Source organism: Schistocerca americana, chromosome X (assembly GCF_021461395.2).
Source record: "Schistocerca americana isolate TAMUIC-IGC-003095 chromosome X, iqSchAmer2.1, whole genome shotgun sequence".
Classification (NCBI taxonomy): domain Eukaryota; kingdom Metazoa; phylum Arthropoda; class Insecta; order Orthoptera; family Acrididae; genus Schistocerca; species Schistocerca americana.
The window spans coordinates 260178399-260190235 of record NC_060130.1 but is presented as its reverse complement, the minus strand read 5'-3'; the positions used below and the strand labels follow the sequence as shown (position 1 = coordinate 260190235).

The following is an 11837-nucleotide window of genomic DNA, read 5'->3' as shown; positions in this document are numbered from 1 at the left end:
AGACTCGCAGGCTTCATCCGATATGCTACAAAGCTACCCTATAATGCACACTGTGAGAAGTTCTCCTGTGAATAGCGCAAGTCTTCTGTACTTCATCACCAGAGATTCCCATCATTAATTTGGGAACATGGCTAATGGTCACTCAATTCCTCAACTATACTGTAGATGTTGTCTTTACTCCTTCCGTTATTTGAAACCTGAATAATTTTTCGCTCTTAAATTTCCACTAGCTAGTGATTAACTACTTTTAAATTACCACTCATAGCCACTTCTATGACTTTCTAAGAATAATATTATATAGCACTGATAGCACACTGTTTTTTGTGGCATTCTCCCAGGATGAAATGCTTAGTGTGTTGCTTGTCAGTTTTTTAACTTTTACAGGAAAAACGTAAACTGCAGCTTCCTGCTTGGACTGCTGGTTATTATCCAGATAAATTAAGGACACTGGCTGCCAGAAGTTTGGCTTTGTTTTCTGAAAGTCAGACCATGAAACGTCTTAATGGAGGTTTGTCTTTTGCTTCTCTGACTTATGTTAGCAGCTGTGCAATAATTCTCTAAGATATTCTAAAATAATTTTAAATTTTTCAGGTCCTTTAGTGAAACACATTATAGAAAAAATCCAGTCACAAAGTAACACTTCAAGAACTGTGTCTCCAAAATTTCTCATGTTTTCTGCCCACGATGTTACCATTGTGAATGTTCTCCAAACTATGGGGTTCACAGAGCTATTAAAGCCACAGTATGGTGCAGCAGTTATCATTGAACTTCATTCAACAAATGACAGTGGTTATGAAGTTAAGGTATGTTGACATTGCATATAAAATAGTAATTAGATGTCTTACATTTATGTTGACTGCACTGACATTCTATATATTTATTCCTGTAATTAGTCATGCTAGGTACAAAATATGATAGATCGTGCTTTCATGAGCAGAAGATCATCAAGGTAGTTCTGCTCGTATTGACTGTTTTATTCATGTTCAACAAAAGGTTGTTTTCATTCAGCCAGTACAAGGGCCTTTCATTGCTTTTGTCTAGGTCATTTCTTTTCTGCCATTGTGAAGTGTTAGGTGAGGAGAAGGCTGCATTATCAACAAATAACACAAGTACTGTTGATAGTAGGTTTCCAGGGAGATCAGTACTAACAAATGTAGAGTATTAAATGTAGCATTGAGCCTTGTGGTACTCCTGAGGTGATGGATAATTTATTTGAAGGAGTTGTTCTTCCATCAGGTGTTGTTATTTCCATCAGATGCCTTATATTTGACAGACAGGATTGGAGAAACTGATTGTAGACACATCTTGTACCATATATATCCAGTTATGTAAGAGCAGATATTAATTTACTAGTTCAAAGGCTATTGTTGGATTCATAAAAAGACTAGAAGGGTAATGTTTTAGATTGACTCACACTGTTTCAGATTATTAAATGAAGAGAGAGCTTCAGTGTTTGAATTATTTTCTTATTAATGCCAAACTGATGTGCTGTTAATAAGGAGTTGCTTTCAAGGAAGACAACACATGCATTGTGGCCCATGTGTAACAGGCATATAAACTGCAGAAGATACATGCTCCACAAGATCTGGTGATTTTCAGAGAACCAAAAGCAGTCAGAGAACCAAATGCAGTCATAATAAATAAATGAATCTGTGTGATGACAGATCCCAGGACACTAACTTAAGGAACATTTGATTGTATCACACACAAATTTTATCTCATTACCAACCTCTTTTTATTATGTAGCTAGGTATATCACTGAGGCTAAATAAGAGGGAAATTTCATATTCCTAATAATTTGGAGAATGTCTTTCAAAGTTGTACTCGTTAAGGAATGAGATTTCTCAGATGTAGAGCATTTTAAGTGGAGATATTTTGCTGGTGGAGAGCAGCCTGCTGATAAAATATTATCTGTAATTTAAAAAAAATGTTTATGTACTTTATTACTTACGTCTGATATCATTTTCTTGTTGACCATTGAAGCAGAAAGATTCTGGAGTTAATGATTGGTGCCAATATGTAAAGTCTTCTTTTACATGATTCCTTGAAACTCTTAAATATTCTGATGCTGTGAAGTCTTCAATATGTCTTCTGTGGATGAAAATATATAATGATGTGGAACTTATTTGTGGTAGGCTAAACCTTAAAAAGAAACTCTGGTGGAAAAATCCAGATAAAATTTGGCCACCAGAGAAAAATAATGAATTACTTCTACAATTATACAGAGTTCATGCAAAACAACTTATTCAGCAACTAGCTAAAGTTTATTGTAGGTTACTGAAGTAACAAATTGTTCTGAGTGATTTAGAAAAGGCTCAAGTCATTTCTGTTGCCACTTTCGAGTGCCACTTTGCAATCAAAGTTAGTTTCCCAGCTCTGTCTGCATTCAAGATAAGTCAGCTGTTGGAAAAAACAGCCTTATGGATTGCAAAGATAAAATATTGTTGAGTTATTAAGAAGAGAAACAGTTCTTGACCACTCCATTTAGAGAAGTTATCAAGTTTCTGCTGTAATGCAAACAGAAATCTAATAAATGGTGGAACATTTTGCCATGGTCGCTGCCCCTGCTAGTTAGGATCCAGTTTTCCAATAATGCAAAGTGTTTGTAGATCTGGATTGTTGGGACTTTTGTTCTACCAGTCATGAAGCTTACAGTAATCCCTTCTGCATGTTGGAGCTTGAATTTGTTTTGTCTGCAGCTTCTGATATTACCTGGTCATGATAGTCTATTACAGTATGCTACAGGAGCTCATAGCAAGAGAATTAAAGATATGCCCCCCTCACCCTTTTAAAATGTATTTAGGTAATGCGATATTTCATGATTGGTGGAGCAATGCTTTTTCAATCCCATATTAAAAACTTGGGAAGGACTACACATGCTCGAGTAGCTCTTAAAGTGTTGCCCTTACCACCTGCATAGGAAATACTAGGTGGTTACATTTAAACATAAGAGTTCTGAGTGATGCAGTGCAGGCCATATACATCGCAGGATGGTGACATCATCACAGGTATGTTCATTAATGAGTGCATTTGCGAAGTACGCTGAAAAAGATAATAGTTCCACTTTCTGCCACTAAGTGAAAATATGGTGCTGTAAGCAATCAGAATGCATGTGTAATGTTCCCTGTTTCAATGTCAGTATGCTGTTTGTCACTGGGCAATGCGTGTTGACTTCTTTTGTGAAGTGACTGTTGGTATAAAGGGTTAAGTTTTGCATACGAAATGTAATGACTGTTGAGAAGAAAGATCATGCACTGCTGGTAAAGTTGTTTTTAAACAAGTATTTACCTCAACTTTATTGTGGTGTATAAACAATGATGAGCCAAAGCATTTTCACCATTGCCACCATGAGACTGAATACTACCTGTTGGTAGTGCAAGCAAGTGACGTGGCAAAGAAAGTATATAAATGAAGCAGAGACAATTACGGAATCATTCTTGAAATGATATGGGCAACAAATGGGGAAACCCACTGACACACAAATGACTTTAACAAAGTGTACATTGTTACAGGCTGGCACCAAAGAATGAGAATCAGAGAAACAGCAGAGCTCATTGGCTATTCTCATGCTACACTTGTGAGCATCTATGGAAAATGGTTGAAGGATAGTGAAATCATCAATAGGCAACAAAGTGTTGGATGTCCCTGCATCATTATAGGACATGGATGTTGAAGGATTGCCCACTCTATGCCAGATAGATAGTCATCTGTGGTAGATCTGATGACAAAGTACAATGCTGATGCCGGCACAAGTGTTTCAGAGCACACCATTCAACGTGGGGCTCTGCAGCAGACATTGCCTATATGTTCCCTTGATGATCTGATAGCATTGTCAAATATGCTTGCAGTTGGCATGGCATCATCAAGATTGGACTCTGGATCAGAGTCATGCTAAGGTGATACTGAACCCCTGGTAGGACTGCCAAAGTTGTGACACCCCACTCCATTCCGCTGACCCCCCACCCCCAACCCCACCCTCCTCCTTGCCTGCATGCCAACCTCCTCTGCCATGAAACTATTTTCCTGCAGTTTTTCCTACACAGATTTAGCTAATTTTATACTCTTGTAAGTATAGTTTAATGAAAATGGAACATTACTGAAAAAATTGCTTAAATTAACTGTATTGATAATATAAAATATTACACACAGCAAATTAAAAGTATCAATGTTGTAAATAAATTAAACCTTGTATAAATTTTTTGAAAATCTGAAAGTAAAAAAATCTAAATTTTATTATTTATGACAATTATTGCACACTGTATTAAGTATGATATATAATACATTTTATTTGTTTCTCATACACTACAAGGGGCCTCCAACAAGTAATGCAACCCATTTTTGTCCTCAGCCAATTTTGGTTGAAAAATTCAGAACTTGTTGTGGGACATCATGGAATATTCCTGCTTCAGTCCCTATAGTTTCAGGAAGTTCTGATAAGTTGCAGTGCTGTGCATAGCCTTCAAAATGGGACCTGTAAAAGAGGTGCATTCCAAGCAGAGAGCTGTCATTCAGTTTGTTTTGGTGGGAAACCAGAGCATCACAGATATTCATATGCACTTGATGAATGTCTGTGGAGACCTGGCAGTGAACAAAAGCATGGTGAGTCATTGGGCAAGGCATTGTTATCATTGCAGCAAGGTTGTGCAAACCTGTCTGATCTCCCACGTGATGGTTGGCTGCACACAGCTGTGACTTATGCAATACTGGAACATGAGGACACTCTCATGAGGTAATCGGTGGATCACAATCCAACACCTTGCTGCACAACTGGATGTCTTTGTTGGTAGTGGTGACACACTTGTCCACCAGCTGGAGTACTCAAAGGTGTGTACCCACTGGGTTTCTCGCCACCTAACAGAACACCATAAAGAGCAATGAAAGACCATGTGTACAGAATTGCTTGTGCATTACAAGGTTTGATCATGACAACTTTTTGTCGAACATCGTCACAGGTCCTGAAACATGGGTTCATCACTTCGAACCAGAAACAAGAGTGATGTCCTCGCTCATGTTGCAACAATTAACTCAGAATTGTGTTGTTACCCCCAGGAAATTGAAGAAGTGACTTAGTGTGTTCATTGCCACAAAAATGGAAACAAACTTCTCTTTCTCCATGATAACCAAGTCCTCACGCAAGATACAGCTCACAAAATTTCATTGGACTGTTCTTCTTTATCCACCCTACAGCTTGGGGATCTTGTACCTTCCATCGGTTTGGCCTAATGAAGGATGCACTCCACAGGAAGCAGTATGCGGATGATGGGGAGGTTATTACCGCAGCAAGATGTTGGCTCTGATGTCAACCATTAGAGTTGTCCCATTTGGGCATACGGGGCCTCCCAGTAAGGTGGCATAAGGCCATCACATTGAACAGAGATTAAGTTGAAAAATAGAATTCTGTAGCCAAAAGAGTGGGGAATAATATGGTATACTTCAATCTGTTTTCAGAAAAAAAAATGTTGCACTACTTATTGAACACCCCTATTTTAGTAGTGCTTAAATTAATAATCAGAAATAAGATAAAAAGGGTTACAATTTTAATTTGCAATTTCCTCATTTGAGTGAAACAAGTTCATTGATTATGTTATAAAAGTCACATTTAGCAGCTGTGTTCTGTTGACAAAATATCTAAATTTTACAGTCAGTTTTCACCATAATTGACCTTAAGTAGCTTCTCTTATTATCTAAAATTGTGTGCTGCAATCACTGGTGTTGTCCTTAAATATCCTTAGAGCTACTGTGATGACTGGATAAAGATTCCTTGACCTATCCTTTACAAATATCCAAAAGGGGGCCATTTCACTGCTTTTCACCTGTTCTTTCAGCTGGAACCTGAAAGCAGCTATTTTGTTAACTAGCTTGTCTGTGCCAATATTGCCATGAGATGTTGTGCATACAGTCCAGTCTAGAGGTTAGCATGTGTGCTGCGGGCCACTAGTTCAAATTCAACCACCAGCAATTTTTATTTGTCAGTAAATTCAGCTGTACAGTTTTCAGGATAAGATACAGAGGTTTCATTTACAGTGTTTTTTGACAGGTAAGTAAGATGAAGGAGTGTGATATATGTAAGCTCTACGTTACATTTCATGTATTATTGTGTTATATACTTTAGCTGAAACAGCCTTTGGTCAGAAGCATATATTTGCTTTGAGGAACTACATCACCGCAGCAAAAAATCCATTGATGCAGCTGTGTCAGCCAAGCACTCTGTTGCCAAATAATTCATGTTAATGGTAGACATCTGTTCAGTGGTACTCATTTCTTTATGATAATACTGGGACAAAATGACACTGTAACAGCAGCATACATTTATAATCATTGCCAGAGGGAAAGGCTTCTTCTTGCAGGCAGAAGATAACAAAATGAGGGGTAGCAGAACTAGCTTAGCTCTCCTTGGTAGTTTTTGAACTGTCTTTTTTTCAATGGACTTTTTTACTCTCCCTCTGTGTTTGCACCCTTGGCAGGTGCCCATTTTTCCAAGTCCTCATTACTGTTCTGTTGTGGACCAAGGGAAACATGTCACTTCGTCAGATGAATCAAATTTGTGGTTACACCAAGTTGATGGTCATGTCAGCATATGCCATCACCCAGGTGGAAGGATGCTCAAAGCATGCACTGCGCCCTTGGTGTAGGCCAGTGGAGGCAGTGATACGATATGGGGGACATTCACCTTGATTTTTGTGGTACCTGGGGTAGTAATTGAAAGCACCATGACAGTTGTAGACTACGTGACCATTATTGTGGACCACTTGCAGCCCTCTACACTAGATGTCATCCCCAATGGCAATGGCATCTTCCAGCAGGATAACTGCCAATTTCATATGCCACACTCATGCTACAGTGGCTTGAGGAGCATGATATTGAGCTCAGGCTGATGCCTTGACCACCAAATTTGCCTGATGTGAATCTGATGGAACACAGCTGGGGTGTTATCCAATGTCAGTTCCTTGCTCACACACCATCAGTCTGTTACTTGTGGGCACATTTCTCTGGGAAAGTAATAAGGACTTGGTGACACCATGCCATGAAGAATAGCTGTTGTATTGTGTTCCAAAAAGGGCCAACATGTTATCATGTAACTAGCCATAATGTTATGGCTCATCAGCGAATTGTAGAACTATATTCAGCCCTGAAGACACTGGAACAGATGAAATGTCATTGAAGTAGAAAGTTTTTCACCTGTTCAGATTTCCTTGTTGTCCCATATGACAGATGCCCATGTCAGGGAAAGTGATCCGAAATATAGAGTTAAAACATTAGGATAAACATGTATCATTTTACAACACCTGATAAAAAAAAGTGAAGCACCTGGAAGTCATGGTCATGGTCAGATGTCATTGTAACTTCATACATGTACACACCATCAGTGGGTATGTAAATGATTAGAGTTGTAATTATGTGTGACTGGTGGAACAGCCACTGGAATACATTTGTGTTGTTCATGTGTAGTGTTGTTACCAGGCCTGGTAGGTTTTATGAGGGGTGTGAACAACATCAATGTTGGCTGCTCACTGTGAAGGGCATGGACATATTTCATCATCTAATGAGACTGTGTTATCAGCAGCTTACAGAGTTTGAAAGGGGCCTCATTGTGGGTCCTCATTTGGCCAGCTGGGCAAATTGTGCAATATCCAGATATTTGTGGGGCATATGGATGTGACAGTGTCCTGGTACTGGACCACATGAGAATGTGACAGCAGGCATATGCATCATCAAGATTCTTGTTGACAATATCTGACAACACAAGAGATGATCACTGTAATATCCACCAAGCTCATCATAACCTCTTCACATTTGTACGTGCCATCCAGAAACAAGTAATTGACTCCCTGCAACATTGTGTCATCCCACACCATTGGTCATAGGCTAGCAGCAGCCAGAATAGGGAATTAACATCCCTGGCTGCACTTTGAGTGGTCTCATGACTGACAAGCATTGGAAGCATGGACTGCTGATGAATGGTGTCATTATGTTCAGTGTAGAATTGCAGTTCTGCACTACCCTGGATTTCCACCACTGACTTGTATGGAGGCAGCCTGGGAGACATCCTATTTGTCAACTGTTTTGGAGAGGCATAGGGCTGATACTCCTGGATTCACAGTGTGGGGAGCCAATCTGGTGTGAATTTAAGGTTGTGATTGGAAGTGATTGAGGGAACTCTCACGGCACAATGGCATGTTATGGACATCATATGTCCTCAAGTTTTTCCTCTCATGCCATTTTTTAACAGAACAATGCTTGTCCTCACATGGTATGTGTCTTTATTAACTGATTGCATGGTATTGAGGTACTACTATGGTCAGAAATATCCTCAGATCTGTTCCCAATAGAACATGCGTGGGGCCAGCTCAGACGTCAACTTTGTCCTGGTGCCAGTGTCTGGGAAATCAAGGACCAATTACAAAAGATGTAAACCAGTTTACTTTAGGGTAGTATACAACAGCTTTATGACACCTTTCCCAGCTGAACCAGCACATGCTTACAGGCCAGAGGGGCTGAAATGTTAAACTGGTAAATGGGCTCTTTGTAAATTTGACTAATTTTGTAATCATCAAAGTAAAGTGACTTGTCCTTTCCTGACATGAAATCCTGTGAACTGTGGATGAATGGCAACAGGCAGATTCCATATTCCTAGATTTCCATAAAACATTTGACACAGTGCTATACTGCCAACTGTTAACGGAGGCACAAGCATATGAGATAGGTACACGATATGTGAGTGGTTTGAAGGTTTCTTAAGTAACATAGCCCAGTAAATTGTCCTCACCAGTGAGTGTTCATCAGAGACAAGGGTATCATCATAAGTGTCCCGTAAATGATCTGGTGAACATGGTAAGTAGCAGTCTGTGGCTTTTTGCTGATAGTACTATGGTGTTTGGGCAGGTGTTGTTATGAGTGACTGTAGGATGATACAAGGTGACTTAGACAAAATTTATATTTAATTTTGTAGTTGGTGTGATGAATGGCAGCTAGCTTTAAATGTAGAAAAATGTAAGTTAATGCAGATGAGTAAAGAAAACAAACCCATAACGTTTGGATACAATATTAGTAGTGTTCTGCTTGACACAGTCACCTCATTTAAATATCAGGGCATAACATTGCAAAGTAATATGAAATGGAATGAGCAGGCAAGGACTGTAGTAGGGAAGCTGAATGGTTGACTTGGGGTTATTGGGAGAATTTTACAGAAGTGCAGTTCATCTGTAGAGGAAACTGCATACAGGAAACTAGTGTGATTCATTGTTAAGTACTGTACAAGTGTTTGGGATCTGCGCCATGTCAGATGAAAGAAAGACATTGAAGCAATTTAGAGGCAGGCTATTATATTTGTTACCAGTAGGTTCAAGCAACATGCAAGTAATGAGTGTTGAGGCTCACTTCTGAGCAATTCTATTGCTGCCAATGCACATTTTGTGTAAGGACCTAGAAGATAAGATTAGAGAGATTAGGGCACATACAGAGACATATTGTTAGTCATGTTTTGCTCACTCTATTTACAAGTGAAACAGAAAAGGAAATAGCTGGTAGTGGTACAGGGTACTCTCCATCATGCACCATACAGTGGCTTCAGGAATATGTGTGTGGATGTAGATGTAGATCCTCTCAGCACATTAAGTTTTATTTTGTCTTCTCCTCCCCTTCTGAGTGCTTCAATTTTTTTGTTAGGCAGTCTATTTGATACCAAGGTATGTGTATATATTACTTCATATGGGTATACTGTGAGAAAAGTAGCTATTTTGGATTCTACTCTTCCACTTACACAGCTCAGTAACTGTTTTATGTAACTTTACACAGAACAATATTAGTTGTGTACCTAATGACAATGTCAAAACCTGTTTAATACAAACATCAGAGTTAAGTTGAATTTACAGCTTCAGTCCAAATTCTCTTATAAATTATAGGAGCGGTAGATAAGGTAAAATTTATAAATGCAAAGCAAGCAGACCATCTCAACGATTAAATGTTTAAGTGTTTGCTATGAAATGGCTGTAGTCATATTATATAATTCTCCAGTTTTTTTGTGGGATCTTTTTCAGTGTAACTGTCATCAATAGCCATCATAATTCAGAAAAGTCCTCAGATGTCACAGACAGATTATTTATGCCAGTCAAGAACAAGGGTCTACCAAGCACTGATGCTTACAGGGCTCAATATTTAATGTTTTCCCACTCGGAATTTAATCTTATTCCTGTGTTTAATATCAGTTTCTCTGTGGAGAAGCCTTTGTGGAATCCAGACTGAGTTGTTAATAAAATTTTAAGAAATATGGTTCAACATTCCTTTGTAATAAGCTACCTTCTTAGAAATTTTAAGAACTTGGAAAGGGTGATGTCTGAGCTACAGTTTGAAGTAATATATTTTTACAGCTTTCACAAGCAGTTGCTACAACTGTGTACCTCAGTCATTCATGAAACATACCTTGATGCATCAGAGTATTGTAAAGGTGACTCGATGAGGCACAATCAAGTTAGGACAACATTTTAGTATTTCACTTGTTATACTGTTATAATTGGAAGATTTGCTGTTTTTCAGTGACCTTATGATTTTTGTTATCTTTTTAATGGCTTATTTTCAAAAAAATGATGTCTGGAAGTGGAGTATTCTTTCTTTGTCTAGTAATACTTCAGACTGTTTATGTTTTGGGTTTGGAAATTTTTGTGCTAATTGGTATAGTGAAGAAGTTTACGATACAGCTTGCATGGCACCTTTGAATCTTTATAATAAATGTGTGGACCCTGTTCAGTTCTATCTCATGTATCTTAAGTGAAAACAGAACTCAAAGTTTCTAGAAATGGATTAAAGGATGTTTGTTTTGTATGTCTGTTATTCTCATGGTTGCATTACTTCACTGGTGAGTGGATGGCTAACTTTCATCACATGTCACTATATTCAATCAAGATTTTCATTATAATAACAAAATATTTTACCAATCAAATATCACCTTATACACACAATGTATTATTAAATTAATGTTGACTTTGTTACAGGTATTGTATTTGAATAATGCTTCTGACAGTGAGCCACATGTTCTCAACACTCCTGGTTGCACAGACAAGTGTCATTTGCAGCAATTTGTAGATCTGATGAAACCTGTTTTACCAGATGACTGGACAGTGGAATGTCAAAAGCTAGACAGCTAAATAACAGATTTTCAGCAAAGTGATTGTACACTTATATTAATAATAAAATATTTCATGCCATATATGTGATTACACTGCCTCATAAAATTGTACCATATTCAGTGTGTATCTGATAAATGTGAGATTGCATTTTGTCACTTTTTTTGTAAATAAATTTAAAATTGTTACATGTACATAATACATTTTTATTGAGAGAGAAGGAAATGTGGTCATCCTTATTTCATCACAAAGCTATCAGAATTATAAACTTATTTTCACATAATATACTTTAAAAGTTAAATCATAAACTTACATACTAGTGACTCACCAATGTTATACTAAAAGTCCAGTTTCAGTGTACTGTGTTCATGTACAGTTTAACTATAATATATCATTTAATTTCATAAGCTACATGGAAACTGATCACTATTTGAAATAATGTAGGTTTACATATTTTATTTCCTTCTGCTGTATTCTTTGTCAAGTAACAACATTATCCTTCAATAATTCCTCTACTGAGTAATAGCACTTTTGGACTAGCATGCTGTACAATTTTCTCTTCAGAAAACTATTCTTGATCCTATTTTAAATTTTATCTTTTAATTTGTTACAAATCATCATTCCTATGTGGACGAAAAACTGAGGGTTGCAAACATGAACATTTCTTAATTCCTTGAATTGTATGTATGCTGGAAACTATTTATTAAAAATGGACAA

The 11837-nt window shown here is 37.8% G+C and overlaps 1 protein-coding gene across 1 annotated transcript; it reads left to right on the top strand.

The window, feature by feature from the left end:
* Positions 1-355: 355 nt before the first annotated feature.
* Positions 356-11258, top strand: LOC124556718 (prostatic acid phosphatase-like). Its single transcript, XM_047130709.1, has 3 exons — positions 356-508; positions 592-803; positions 10989-11258. The coding sequence occupies exons 1-3, from the start codon at positions 490-492 to the stop codon at positions 11139-11141; spliced, it is 384 nt and encodes a 127-aa protein (XP_046986665.1). The 5' UTR covers positions 356-489; the 3' UTR covers positions 11142-11258.
* The last annotated feature ends 579 nt before the right edge of the window (positions 11259-11837 follow it).